Genomic DNA, 14444 nt, shown 5'->3' on the forward strand with positions numbered 1-14444 from the left:
GATAGTCACTCATGTCGTCATGTCGTCTAGCCTACTGTGTTACAAATTGATTAGGCACATACCCAACATTAACTCTTCGGCATATTCACTGTCCCAACATGAATATCAAGTTGAATGGAGCCTACTCATTTCGATTTTACATTTACGGCATCTCCAAGTAAGATATGACCCTTTCCATAGGTGTTTCATTCTTATCTTTCTATCTAACAAAGTTGATGATGGAGTCTCCAGCGTTTCATCTATCAAGATTTCCTTGAGCCCCAACACCTAAATGAGCAAACCTTCTACAACAGTAATTAATCGCCTTTACCATCAAATCGATCTATTTTGATTTTTCTTTTTCGTCACGCACACCAAGAACATGTGGCTCTGATACTAGCTAGCTGTTAAGATTTAAGAACGAAACACTCACCAAGAACCGTGAACCACGAGACTGATTGGGAGATAAGTGAGTATCGCGAACGGTGATATATCGAGAAAGAGAGGAAGAAGTCACAAGAAAAAAGAAACAAGAATAAGTGTGCAACGGACGATTTTATGTTTTCAAATCCTTTTAAGAGGAGGATCATACGTCTACGATAGAAATACCATGTAATTCAGTTTACTTTGAGATGTTACATGTTACAAGAGATATGAGGAGCTCAAATAGATTATCTTCCTTTTTTCTATATTTGGACGTCATTTAAAAAGACTATTAAAGTCGTAATTATTGCATTTATTTTATTTAACAATAGACATCACACAAAGAGTAGCACTTTCATCATAATTAATAAAGGTGGCAATCTCTAGTCTTATTTATGAATACAAAGAGATTATTGTTGGGTTTGTAGAGTATTATGATATATAGGCGGAGAAATGAGCATGATCACCTCACGGTTTAGGCCCGGTGCTGCCAAATGCAGTAGTAATGCCACGTCCAAAACCATTTCCTTTGGCGGTTGCACCTTTGCGACCCGCTACAGCATTAGCTTGGCCTAGACCGAAAGCAATACTCCTAGAAAAAGCTGTTGCGTTGGGACCCTTTGCAATGACATATCCACTAGTAATTCCGGAGCCGCTTCCAATTGCATTGCTGCTGGAACCTTTGCGACCCTTTATTTTAGCATCACCAAAGCCATTGCCATCACCTATAGACTGAGTATAAACAGTAACTGTAAATTCAGCTCCAACGCCTTTGGTAGCTTTGGGAAGAGAGACGCTTAATTCGGTCTCTTTGGATCTTTTCTCGAGTTGCCTAATTGCACCAACATTGACACATACAACTCCAATCAAGAGAAGTACAACAAACTTAATAGCATTCATCTTTATGTCTCTCCTTTTTGTTTTCTAATTAAGATGTTTTTTTTTCAAGTGTGTTATGATGTGTTCCTCCCACATCGCAGCCTCTATGTATATACACATGAAATTATTAGGATATGAGTTCGTTTCTTACAAGAAAAGATATATACTTTAATGCTATAGTTAATATTTTAACATATAACTACTAGTCTTTCCTAGATGTCAAATTAATGTTACCATCTAAACACGTCTAGCCAAAATCTATCTCCATTATAAAAATTTAAACATGTTTACATTTTGAAACTAGATATGCTTCTAAACTGTCTTGTGATTTAATTATGTGACTATCAAATATTTAATTAGTTGTTTTGTGTAACGTAAGAGTATACCGGTGTCGTGATTTTTTTTTTTACTTAATTCCATTTTAGATTACTTTCACTAAAAGTCTAAAACAAAAGGTCAAAGGATTGCATTTAACTCTTATGAATTGAGATATCTAAAATAACACAGTTTAGACTAATTACATACTGTTTACTGTATGTATGAATCGCGATCTAAAATACTGCATTGTTTCCTTAATTTTCATAGATATTCTCTATAAATTTTTTTCTTTGTGAAAAACCGGGAAATAATTCTCCCTGATTTAATTAAAAATAGAAACGAAACAATTTTACATAGAAATTCGTCTTGGAAACAGGATCTAACAACATCTTCCCTCATATATATTAATCGGAGCAACCTCCACCAAAACTAAAATAAAAACATAAAATCCTAAATGTAAAGAGAACTTAGAGTTAGCTAATATGTCTGCAAGGTAATTAGATTGTTTATATACATGTGAAATATGGACAATTTAATTTTAATTTACAAAAAAATCATAGTACAACCGTGTCAGGAAAAACAACGGTTGTTGATTTTGCAAAAGGGTAAAAGGCCTATTATTATTTTTTAAACAAAATTCATTAAAAGATTTTGACATTTTTGTTGGTTTTGCCAAAAGCTCAACAAGATATTGAGACGGTTTTTGTAAATAACCAACTCTGAATTCACCTAAAACTCCAAACACGTAATTCTCTGTTCCAAAGCAATGTATAGGCCATCGTAAACTCCACAAAGCTCCGCTAACGGTGTCAAGCATCGCCCTACATTTAACCCAAGCCCTCCACATCAATCCCTTTCACCAGTTCTCAACACGTACACCACCAGCGGTAGCCAGCCCGGATTTCCATATGATGCACCATATGTATAAGGTTTAAACGAGCCTGCTTGTGGAACCACCCAACCTATCATCTATTCCACCATACCGCTGGCCCTATATGCTTCCCACACGCCGCATTTGCTGCATATACCTTCTAAGCCAAGTCCCGAGTCCTTGAGAAACCTCACGCTATCCTTCCTTACCCTATTCGCCCCAAAGACATTCTCTACCATAAATGAAACTCACTGAACATTATCTTTGGATATTTCTCAATTGCTTTATTTTTCGTAATGATAGTTTTCATTAATAAATACGCAGGAGTGATTTGGGTTGCCGATAGCTTAAATTAGTTGTATTTAAATCTTAATTAGTAATTATATCCAATTCTAACATTATTAGTATTTAAAAGTACATTCTGAATAAATATATCAAATATGTGTAAAATTAGGAGATACCTGGTTTATCCAATATATACAACTAGATTTTAACCCGCGGTATACCGCGGGATGATTTATTTTTTAAAAGTAATATATATTAAAACTTGCAAATTTTATTTTTATAAAATATTTATATTTTTACAGTTTATAATTATTATTAAGTATTTATATATATTAATTGTTATTAAAAAATAATAAATTAAAGATTTAACCCGTATTAAAACGGTGGATTAATTATATTTTACTTTTTATTAATGTTGATTCAAAAACCCGTCCCTGCAAATCCGTCTTGCCAAAAACCCATTTATTTTATTAATATTAATTTTATTTATGATATGACTCTGAATTATAATCTAAACATTTTAGCTAATAACATAGGAGTGCACCATATTTATTTAATAGGGGAATGTACCATATGACCCGAATGCACTTTTACCCAAATCCACCAAAAAAGTCTTGCAAAACTACTATAGACCCGAATGTACCATATTTTTTTGTGCTAATTTTTATGTGATTAAGATTTAATTGATTTCGTATATAAAATATTAAATTGTTTTACGAACTTATTTGTTTATAATTTGGTAACAGATAGATATTTGAATATTCAGTATATTTTGCTTCAGTTTAGGAAATCTTTGATGATCCGTCTTTAAATCCAATAAGTCCTATAATTAAGAGATGAATATTGTCGTTAAATGATTTTGGTAATCTTAATGATGTCATTAAAAGATTTTGTTTTTGATTAAATTTTTCTAATGGCATTGTCATGTAATTAATTACAAAAATTAAGGTTACATTTAAAATGTACTTCCCAAAAAATATAGTAGGACGATATGCACTTTTATCCAAATCCACCAAAAAAGTCTTGCATATATACTATAGAGATAAGAAACGATAGTCGGTTTTGATAGGTATAAGATTAGCAAATATATTTGTTCGCTTAAATTAGTTAAAGAATACAAATTGAAAAGGTATATTACACTTTATTCGAATATAGTATCAAAACTTATATAGAGATTTGATAATTTTTTAATTGTTGAATACTTTTTTTTTGTGCTAATTTTATGTGATTAAGATTTAGTTGATTTCATATATAAAATATTAAATTGTTTTACGAACTTATTTGTTTATAATTTGGTAACAGATAGATATTTGAATATTCAGTATATTTTACTTCAGTTTAGAAAATCTTTGATGACTTGTCTTTAGATCCAATAAGCCCTGTAATCTAGATATTAACCTGCAGTATACCGCAAGTACCCTTATATTTTAGTTCAACTAAAAACTTTTATTGTAAAAATGATTTAAAAATATATGATATTATTTTATTTGATTTTAAATGTATAGTAAACTGTGAGTTGTATATGTTTTGTTGATATTATCTATATTGTTTAGTGTTTAAGATTATACACTTATAGTTTGATTGTTAATTTAAGAGTTTCACCTGTAGTATATCATCTTGTATTAATATCGATCTAAACCCGTCAATTCTAGGATTTTCCAGCTTGTATTAAAAATTGAATCACATCTAATATGTTATTAATTATTGTAGTATATAAGATTATAAATTTTCAATATAAGATGTATGAAATTGAATATAAATATTTCAAATTATGACATGTTACTCAGTAGAAAGTTTTCTTAAATCTATTTTTCACCCGTTATAATATTTTTTCATGTATTGAACAGTTTATATTCGTTTTTAAAAATTCAAATTATGGCATATGTGAAAAAACTCTAATTATTTTTCTATAATGATGATATTATTTTTCGGCAAAAATAGAATCATATAAAGATGAGAAGTGAACTATAATAATTAATAAAAAATTAATATGATAATTTAGATATCAAATCTAATTTGTTGATTTTAATTGGTTACTTTTTTGGGAATTAATAATGTATTTCGTTTTTCTAATTAAATTAAATTAATTAAAATTTAGATATCAAATCTTATATGTTGATTTTGATTGGTTATTATTTTTGGAAATTAATAATGTATTTCGTTTTTTAATTAAATTTAATTAAATTAAATTAGTATTTGACTTTTTAATCCTCAAAGAGATAAATTAATTGCTTTTTAAAAATTTATTTCTAATGGCATACCTATGTAATTACTAACAAAAATTAATGTTACATTTAAAATGTACTTCCCAAATAATATGTAGGATATCCCTCTATACGTTTGATGGCCCTAGCTTGAGTGTGACTATTATATTATGGACGCTTACATCCTAAGATCATGTATATAATTATACATTTTTACCTAAGATATAGTAAATCTAGCCAAACATGCTTAATTCTATTGACAATTGTATGTAATAATTCAGCATATGAGAAAGAACTGATCCTAGCCCAAAAAATGTCTGGACCTAAAACTCAGTTTGCTGATTATAACAAAACAAACCCTAAATATCTATACACTATACATTGTCGAAATATATCATTTGAATATCATACGGTTTGCTAATATATCTTATTTGAGAACAATACGTAAAAATCATGAATACTACTACTGTTGAAAGTTAGGTTAAATGAATATACGTAATCTAGGTAAAAATTAAATGAATTTAAGTCATTCAAGTAACATATAACAAATACAAACACGTTGTATATTATATATGTAAATGTATGTATGTATGTGGTGATATATATATAGCCAATGGCCTAATGATGCTGTGAACAAAAACTCACAAGAAAAAAAAAAAAACTCACATTTTTGTGTTTCAGAGATATTTAAAGAAAAAAAGATGGAAATCACTAAGTTGCTTGTGGTGATTATCGTTGGACTAGTGAGTGCCAATGTTGGCGCGAGGCAACTCCAAGGACTTTTCGAAAACACAAAATTGTTGGATCCAAAATTCGATGGTGAGCCAATTTGTGCCGCTGGGGGAGGTGGAGGTGGTGGTGGAGGAGCTAGTGTTGAAGGTGGTACCGAAAAAGGTATCGACGATAATGCAAACGGGTACGGAGATGGGAATGGAAATGGGAATGCGCATGGACGCGCCGACTGTCCCGGAGGCATAGTTGTTGGAGGTGGAGGTGGTGGTGGAGGCGGAGGTGGAGGCGGTGGCGGTTCTGGCGGCAGTAATGGTAGTTTCTTTAATGGCAGTGGCAGCGGTACTGGCTATGGTAGTGGTGATGGTAGAGTCAGTAGCAGTGGTGAGTATTCAGCAAGTGCAGGTGGGGGAGGCAGTGGTGAAGGTAGTGGCGGTGGTGGTGGCGGTGACGGTAGCAGCGGCAGCGGTAGTGGAAGCGGAAGTGGAAGTGGAAGTGGAACTGGAACCGCTAGTGGCCCTGATGTGTATATGCATGTAGAAGGTGGTGGAGGCGGTGGTGGAGGTGGTGGCGGCGGAGGCGGTGGTGGTGTTGATGGTAGCGGAAGTGGCAGTGGTAGTGGGAGCGGTGGCGGAAGCGGCAATGTCTATCATTGAAGTTGAAATAGTATCTAGTATTATGTGTGTCCTTATTCTAAGCTTCTATATATAACATTCTTATTCGATCTTCGTCTTATGTGTGATATGTTCATTGAATATCATAATATGTTGGTCGCATATTCACAATTTTATATGTTTGTGTATTAAAACAGTGACCTATTGAATTACAGTAGTTCTACAACCATTTACAAAATGGGATTAACAAGACGATAAAAACATTTTGAAGATTCAAAGAACAAAACAAAGATACCTTAGAACTCGTATATTTCAATCTGCAGAACATCATAGTTAAACCCGTGGCCATTGAGGACTCACTACCTACGAATACGATAAACAAAGAATCAAGTTTTATTAAACATAACACTCCAACGAGTTTTTTGACTCTTGACGCAATATTTGGCGAATTTAAAGTAACAATCCATTTTGAAACAGTGGAGACACAATAACATATCACTTTTTTTTATAAGACAGATACAATAAGACTAACCTCGAGAGTGCTAAACACCAGTCTCATTCGGCTGGCCACAACGGACGGCTCCTCTGATTGTCCTGTCACCGCCATCTGCTCCAACTGAAGAGTCTTCACAGGCAGCCTACACTCACACCAAGGTCCAATAATAGCATTGTCGTAATTCGTAAATACACATAGATTTCACACTCTTTACAAACATTTATTTTTCATCTTAGAATGGATTTTTAAAAATGATAGAATCGAATATATTTGATCTTACCAAGCCATTCCTCTAATATAGTATGCATTTGCTATAACCGCGCAAAAGCCTCTCCATTTGCTTAGAATTTCATCAGAAACCGAAGGAGTCGATGACCATCTTATGACTGTTGGTTGCGGCGTACACAAGATCGTGATGAATACAATCCTAAGCCACAATATGCATTCATCTACCTGCGGAATTAAAACCGCCAGTTAAAATTGATCTGATACGACTTAGCTCATATATTAACCGATGATATCACAAGTTCGTTGTAACTAACTAACCTCAGACAGCGTAATTTTGGATTTAGTCTGTGTGCTTCCGCCGTAATTCTCCATTCTCTCAATCTCTAAACCCGAATCTTTCATAGCCATTAGTTCTTTTCTCAAATCTTCATCTGTGCAGCCGAGCGCATATGCATTCACACCAGCGGATATGAATTCCTGAAGATACACACACAAACAAATTAATGAAAGATGGATATACAATCGAGAAGAAAACAAGAATGACTCAAATAAAAAAAGGAAGTTACTTTTAAGGTTTCGCCTTCACCGCGTCCAATCACGGTCCTGTAACGTCTTAAAAGACTTATAGCTATGTTGGGTGATGAACGGTACTCATCATCCGATGAAATCGAGTTGTTGCGTGAGTTACAAAACTTGATGAAATCAAAAGAACAAACACAAAAAAACTTAGGAGCAGTATACAGATGGATGTATAACTTGCCGAAGAGACGAAAACTTTAATTACTAACCATCCATCTCCTTCGAGGCTGAATTTGATATTTTGTAGAAAAAGATGAATGATAACACTCTACATTGCTACAAGGAACTATTGATCTTGGGGAGACAGAACAACTAATCAGAGGACCAAAAGGCGAGGTCTTGAATCTGCGCAAAGCGGCATAGCAGCTAATAGGGATTTGGAATTTGTTGATAGTTCCCGCAGGATACGCAACTAACATTTCTTAACCATATCAATGAAGCAATGCCCTTATCTGCATAAGAGAGAAGCTTTTTTCTTTGAATAACACAACTATATTAGGAATTAAGATGTGTAAGAGTCTAAGATACATTGATGTTCTAGAAAAAAAAAATCAGCTTCCCTGTTCAAATTGAAAGTTGAAACCCTAATTTCATCTCTCAATTCATTCTTAGTCCTTAGAGATATCCATAAGTGGCAAAAAAGAAAACAAATTCAAATGATTTGGATTTGGAGATTAGCTAATATTGCGATCAGAAAATTTGTATTAGCTCAAGAAGAAAATCAAAACCTCTGATCTTTGGAAAGTGTCAAGAATCTCTTAATCATACTGGACCAATTCACAGATACTTACGATCATTTAAATACATCTGAGATTAAAAAGCAAGATATGAACAAAAAAAGGCTTACCTTTTTGAGAAATTCAGAGTCAGCAATTCATATGCAAACTTTTTGTGTGTTTTAATCGCTGCAAAGAATTGGATGAAGCACAAGCTACAAGTGTAAGAGGTGAATTTGAAGCCACCAATATTTTGAATGGCTGCAAAAAGAAAAACATCAAATTTTCAATCAATGTAGACAAAGATTCTTTTTATTTTATTTTTGGGCACTGGAAAAGAAAAACAGATAGAAGCAAACAAGAATCATGGGGATTCCCAAAACGATGTCGTTGGAATATGAGTCCAAATATGATGAAGAGAATTGAGAAAAGAGAGAACTTTCAAGAGTACCTTATCAATTTCTATCTCAATTCTGATCCCAAATCAATTTTTATGTTTAAGTAAACATAAATAAAGGCTGCTTTTTACGTTGAGGAGTCAACCCAACTGGATCCTCTTTCCTTCTTGATTCTTTTACTCTCCATGTTCATTCTCACTTGAGAAGCTTCGTCCCATAGTCCCATATCCGCATACATGTTATATAACAGTACATAAGGTGTTGAGCTCTCTGGTTCGAGTCTCGACATTGCTTCAGCTGCAACATGTGCAAGCCCTACATTGTTATATATCCTACAAGCATCCAATAATGCACCCCATACCGTTTTGTCTGGCTCAAAAGGCATACTCGTTATGATATACATGGCCTCTTCAAACTGCCCTTGTCCACTGGTAACGTTGACCAGGGAAGAATAATGTTCCATCTGCGGCTCGATCTTGTACACACTCATCATGGACACAAACTGTGCTTTAGCCTCATCAACAAGTCCCGCGTGAGCACAAGCGTTCAGAACTGAGACGAATGTTATGTGAGAAGGATATATCCCGTTGCTTTTCATCGACCCGAACAGATTCAAGGCCTCTGAGGCATTACCATGAAATGCATATCCTCCTATCATTGCATTCCATGTGATTACTTCTCTTTTGAGTTTCATTTCATCGAAGATTCTCCTCGACTCCATTATTTCACCGCATCTTGAATACATAGTGATAAGGGCATTGTGGACTGGAACATCGGGGATCACAGTCTTGACAACGATTTGGTGCATCTGCATTCCTAAACGCAGATTCACAAGCCCGGTAGATGCACTGAGAAGAGAAGTTAAAGTATGTGGGTCAGGCTTCTCTCCTTCAATGTTCATCCGGATAAACAAATCAACAGCTTCTTTGTAGTCCTTGTTTTTCTCATAAGCTGCTATTATCGAGTTCCACGAGACTGTATGTTTCTCAGGTGTTTTTTCAAAGTAGTGGCGAGCAAGCTCTACATTGCCAACACTAGCATAACCCGAGACCATCATGTTCCACGAATGTGCATCACGGTTCGGCATTTCCGAAAACAGAGCAAAAGCATCTTCCATCCTGGAAACATGTACGTATCCATCAATCATTGTGTTCCAAGAAATTGTATCGCGGTCTTTCATCTGATCAAATAGCAACCTTGCAGAGACCACATCACCCACTTTCAAGTAAGCTTTGATCATAGAATTCCATGACACAACATTTTTACAGAACCTCTCTCTAAACTCTCCACCATGATCATCACCACAGAGATCAGGAATCTGATCAAACAGACATCGAGCTGCTTCTACTTGTCCTCTCTGTCCATATCCAACAATCAAAGTGTTATAAGCATACACCAAATCTTCCCTTCCTGAAACTAAACTCCCATACTGACCCAAAACCCACGCAGCTTCTGAAAGTCTCTCGTTTTTAATAAGACCAGCCACAAGTGCACATAGAGGAGACGAATCCTTCACAGGCATTTTCCGAAACAACACAACCGCGCTATCCACTTCACCGTTCTGACAAAACCCAGTGATCATAGCACTCCATGACACTGCATTTCTCTCAGGCATTTTCTCAAATAACAACAACGCTTCACCTATCCTCCGATTCTTCGCATAACCACTAATCATAGTGTTCCATGAAAAAGAATCCCTTGAAGGCATTTCATCAAACAGCTTCCTTGCTTCCTCAAGAAACCTAATCCCACCACATGAAACATACCCCGAAATCATCGTGTTCCAAGTCACAACATCTCTCTTAGGCATTACGTCGAACAGTTTCCGTGCTTGATTCATTTCACGCCTTTTCACATACCCGCTTATCATCGTATTCCATGTCACTGTGTTCCTCGCTTCCAGTTTCTCAAAAATATCTCTAGCTTCGGCGATATACCCCGATCTTATCATCTGGTTTAACTCTTTGTTCGTCGCTCGAAAACCCAAGCTTGACGAAACTGAAGTAGAGAAAGAGTTTGCACATAATAAACACTTAAGACAAGACGATTGATACAACACCTTCCTGAAAATTAACAAGACACTTCGTGATCGGATCATCGTCGTCGCCGGCGAAATTTGCAGCGATCAAAAACTAAAAAAGCCTCTAGCTTTGAAAATTAGAGTCAGGTAAATTTGGTTCAGATGATGATGTAATGGACATTCTTCGGTTTACCATGTTTGAACCGGAAATCATTTGGTTCAATTCAGATAGTAAAATGTGTCTATTGTAAACCAAATTAGCCTCTGAGGCCTGACTCCTGAGATTTGGAAGAATCAGTCAGTGGAATGGAATTGATCAGTTGATTCTCACAGTCAGGTGAATTTTGATTTTACTGTGTTTAAACCGGTAATAACTCGGTTCAATTCAGCATTTCCGGTTTTATAGTATTTGAACCGGGTTTGATATCAGGTCAGATAGTAATTAGAGTAGAAATTTCTACAAATTGTATTACATAGTAGTCTGTAGTTGGTTGATCTTCCAACTGAAATTTTTTATCCAGCTAGTTTTGTAACTACTTTTACATACATTATTTTATGGGTAATTAGCTTTGGTTTACAAGTTTCGCCATACACGATGTTTATTTGTCTTTTGGACCAGTAGAAGACCAGAGGACATGATCACGTCTAAGTAATCTTTTGCTATTTGCTGCTGTCAGTAACATCACACTGATGAATATCAAAACTGACATGGATGAGAAGATAAACATCAAGACCGAAGCGACATGGTCTTTCACCTCTTGCGCGTACTGAACCGAGTTTAAAGCGAGAAATGTGATAGGAAACGAGTAAGCCCACCATGCGACATTGAATCTTTTTATCGACTTCTTCAAAAGATTTGGCCTACAAACCTGAAAATGTATAAGAAAAAGAATGTAAAAATGTCGGTTTTCGGTTTCTTGGTGTATCGTAAAGATGTAAACTTACCAGAGATATGAAGATGAAGAGTGAAAGGAAGAATAACATCTTGGCTATAGTATCAAAGTTTCCACAAATAGAGTTCCAAGCTAGACTTGCTGTGGCGGGTGCAGCGAAAAACAAGAAGAAAACCGGTCTTAGCGTGGTTGGGAAATTGTTTCCGCCTGGTAAGCGTTGATAAAGTGTAACAAAGATGACCAAATAGTGAACCATTCCAAGTGAGAATAAGCATAGAGCACACTCTTTCCAACCCATCTCTGCTGCTCCCCGCGCAGCCACTAGGTTTGCGATTACCGATACTTGGCTTGCCGGGTTTGCCATTATCGATAAAAACCTTTTCTCTGTTGTGAACCATTGACCATAAAGCTTTGTGTCTAAAGTCAAGACTGGAACAGCAAAGATCCAGAATAGTGTCTGATATAAAACGCTGTGTGGTTCTATCATAGGAGCTGATTGAAGCAATAGAAGACATGAAATGGATGGAGCGTAAAGATAGTTCACTCCAATATAGTGCGAGAACTCTTCCTTCACCATGTCAAAGAGAAAAATACACTTGAAGGCATACAAAAAACAGAGTGATACTTGTGTTGCAAGTGCTAGGTACCACAGGAGATAATACGCCATAGACGGGAGTTCGCTATGCAAATGCACCATAATCTTCCACAACAATGCTTGGCTACATAGAGAAAGGCTTATTCTGAAATATCCCGCATGGAGACTACTCAAAACAGACATCAGGACAATGGGTTCGGCATCTGCGAGGTTAGTCTTTCTCTCTTTGCGCCTCGATATTGTGTTATCAATCATGATGTGAATTTCTTGACTAGGTATTTCCATCTCGGTATATCGATGAAATAGAGCTTATTTTGCTCTATGTTGTGCTAACCTATAAAAAAAAGAATTCATGTACATAAGCATAAGGCAGAGAAATCAAAAGTACAAAACACAAGTTAGTGTTGGACATTCAGAAACTTTTGGTAAGTTCAATAACTTGTACAGTACATATATACATATCAACATCTTTTTCTTTTTTCTTTCGACATCAACACTTTTTTTTTCTTTTGATGAAGCGAAAATTCTTCTTCAAGCTTCATGAATAAACATCAAACCATTTCAATTGCTTATATCATCATAAATTCTTTCAGCTGATTTATAACTTTAAGTATTAGTTCCTTATAATTCATACAAAGTACTAAATGAAATATAGCTTATATAATTTAAATAAACCTGGATAATTTGCAGCGAAACGATTTAAAAATTGTTTTAATACTTCAACTGTCTGTGCTTCGCCAGTGTCTGCACACAGATTGTGGTATACTAATGTCGCCTAGATTCCTGAACTGTCTTCGGATTCTGGGTTGTCGTCTTAGATCCCCATTTCATCTATAAGACTATAACCAACGTTGACCATGAGCCCTTCTCAATAAGGGAGAGGAGATAATAATGTTGCCTTACGTAAAGATTCCTTATATAAAGAATTTATGTGATCCTAATATCCCTTTTTACTACGTCACGACGGCTATACAATTGTTTTTTTTTACATACAATTGTATACTATATACAATTGTTATATTTAGAAAATCTTTATAATTAACCTTAAAAACAAGTTTAATGTCGTTGGTTGACAAAAAGATGAAAAAGAAATTATAAGCAAAGACATACGATTAGATTTTTTTTTATTTTAGTAAGATGATTCCCAAAAGAAAGATATTTTCCTCAAAATATCCATTTGGTAAATGAACGATGGTAAACAATCTATATTTGTCAAACAAGTTGTAAACAAATATTTCAATTATATATCTATTAAATTTGTATGTTTCAACTTTCAACAGATTCGTTTCTTTCTTATTGGTCTCCAACAAAACAATTCAAATTTGGAAATGTGCTACCAATCAAAATCCTAAGCTTCACAGGTCTCAATCAAGTGAAAACAATTTTTTTAATTTTTTTTTACCCAACAAAAAAAAGTCGTTCTCACTTAGATTGGAACCTGCAAGCTACAAAAAAGCCGCTTAAAACATCTCCAACCCATCTTTATTATTATTTCTATACTCTATTTTTGTCTTTATTTATCTCTAAAATAGAGATTTTAATTTTTTTTCCTAACAAATAGAGACAACCATTGAAAATGGTCTAATGGATTTGTTGTAAGGTCTAATAATTATGGACTATTTTTTATTTTGAAGATTATTTTGCCAATATTTTAGAAAAAATTGGGTGAATTTATCACATTCTTAAGAAATATTATAAATTAATACTCGTAAAAAACTTTAAACGGCAATTTTAAAACTAATTCCGTAATTCGATTACTGTAGCATTTGGTTTCGGTGAGACTTTTGTGGAAAAAATAACTTAATAATGTCATTTTAAGTCGGGATCAGTTTTATACGCATTCATGATTAGTTTAACAATATCCAAACAAACGAACAACAAAATATCTAAAATATATTCTTCTTTTTTTTCCTTACATAGTCAAAAGCAATCTTTATGTGGATTTTTTTTGTTTGGTTTACTTCCAAAGGTATCTAATATAAAGCTAAAAAGAAGAGAGAGTACCGAGTCTTGCTAGTGAAAAGGATAAACGATGACAAATGATGCATTGGAAAAAATGGAGGCCGGTGGAGTGGTGATGGCAAAAGTGGATTGGTGTAACGAACGTAGAAAATTTTGGAAAATAACATTGTTTTTATCCATAGCGGTTATGGCAATATCTCTGTTGGTATTTTGCAAGAGAGGAAAACCCAACAATATGGAAGACTCAACTGAATA

The 14444-nt window shown here is 34.6% G+C and overlaps 5 protein-coding genes, 1 long non-coding RNA gene and 1 pseudogene across 9 annotated transcripts; 2 read left to right on the forward strand and 5 right to left on the reverse strand.

The window, feature by feature from the left end:
- The first annotated feature begins 1 nt into the window (after position 1).
- Positions 2-353, forward strand: AT1G08483. Its single transcript, NR_139438.1, has 2 exons — positions 2-158; positions 184-353. It is a non-coding gene; the product is annotated as an other RNA (long non-coding RNA).
- Positions 354-570: 217 nt separating this feature from the next.
- Positions 571-1362, reverse strand: AT1G62225 (uncharacterized protein). The gene has a single exon (NM_148617.3). It carries the CDS (start codon positions 1300-1302, stop codon positions 871-873), a length of 432 nt encoding a protein of 143 aa, NP_683458.1. The 5' UTR covers positions 1303-1362; the 3' UTR covers positions 571-870.
- A 633-nt stretch (positions 1363-1995) lies between these two features.
- Positions 1996-2700, reverse strand: AT1G62230 (annotated as a pseudogene; the record flags this gene model as incomplete). The annotated part of the gene is made up of 1 exon: positions 1996-2700.
- A 2858-nt stretch (positions 2701-5558) lies between these two features.
- AT1G62250 (orotidine 5'-phosphate decarboxylase) lies at positions 5559-8730 on the reverse strand. Of its 3 annotated transcripts, NM_001334022.1 has the most exons (8): positions 8453-8683; positions 7815-8057; positions 7593-7718; positions 7345-7503; positions 7079-7251; positions 6835-6940; positions 6598-6665; positions 5966-6334 (listed from the first exon to the last, which is right to left on the reverse strand). In NM_001334022.1, the coding sequence occupies exons 2-7, from the start codon at positions 8022-8024 to the stop codon at positions 6636-6638; spliced, it is 804 nt and encodes a 267-aa protein (NP_001322257.1). In that variant the 5' UTR covers positions 8025-8057; positions 8453-8683; the 3' UTR covers positions 5966-6334; positions 6598-6635. The 3 variants fall into 3 exon arrangements, with proteins under 3 accessions (NP_176415.1, NP_001322257.1, NP_974070.1); NM_104905.6 differs by having other exon boundaries at positions 5559-6665; positions 8453-8730; NM_202341.2 differs by lacking the exon at positions 5966-6334 and having other exon boundaries at positions 6525-6665; positions 6835-7251; positions 8453-8634.
- AT1G62240 (uncharacterized protein) lies at positions 5565-6492 on the forward strand. The gene has a single exon (NM_104904.4). It carries the CDS (start codon positions 5661-5663, stop codon positions 6342-6344), a length of 684 nt encoding a protein of 227 aa, NP_176414.1. The 5' UTR covers positions 5565-5660; the 3' UTR covers positions 6345-6492.
- Positions 8731-8775: 45 nt separating the features above from the next.
- Positions 8776-10850, reverse strand: MEF9 (mitochondrial editing factor 9). Its single transcript, NM_104906.2, has one exon. It carries the CDS (start codon positions 10815-10817, stop codon positions 8847-8849), a length of 1971 nt encoding a protein of 656 aa, NP_176416.1. The 5' UTR covers positions 10818-10850; the 3' UTR covers positions 8776-8846.
- Positions 10851-11177: 327 nt separating this feature from the next.
- On the reverse strand, positions 11178-13117 carry SLAH4 (SLAC1 homologue 4). Its single transcript, NM_001084288.2, has 3 exons — positions 12903-13117; positions 11685-12561; positions 11178-11608 (listed from the first exon to the last, which is right to left on the reverse strand). Exons 2-3 carry the CDS (start codon positions 12510-12512, stop codon positions 11339-11341), a joined length of 1098 nt encoding a protein of 365 aa, NP_001077757.1. The 5' UTR covers positions 12513-12561; positions 12903-13117; the 3' UTR covers positions 11178-11338.
- Between the last annotated feature and the right edge of the window lie 1327 nt (positions 13118-14444).

The sequence above is a fragment of the Arabidopsis thaliana genome (assembly GCF_000001735.4).
Source record: "Arabidopsis thaliana chromosome 1 sequence".
In the NCBI taxonomy this organism is placed as follows: Eukaryota; Viridiplantae; Streptophyta; class Magnoliopsida; order Brassicales; family Brassicaceae; genus Arabidopsis; species Arabidopsis thaliana.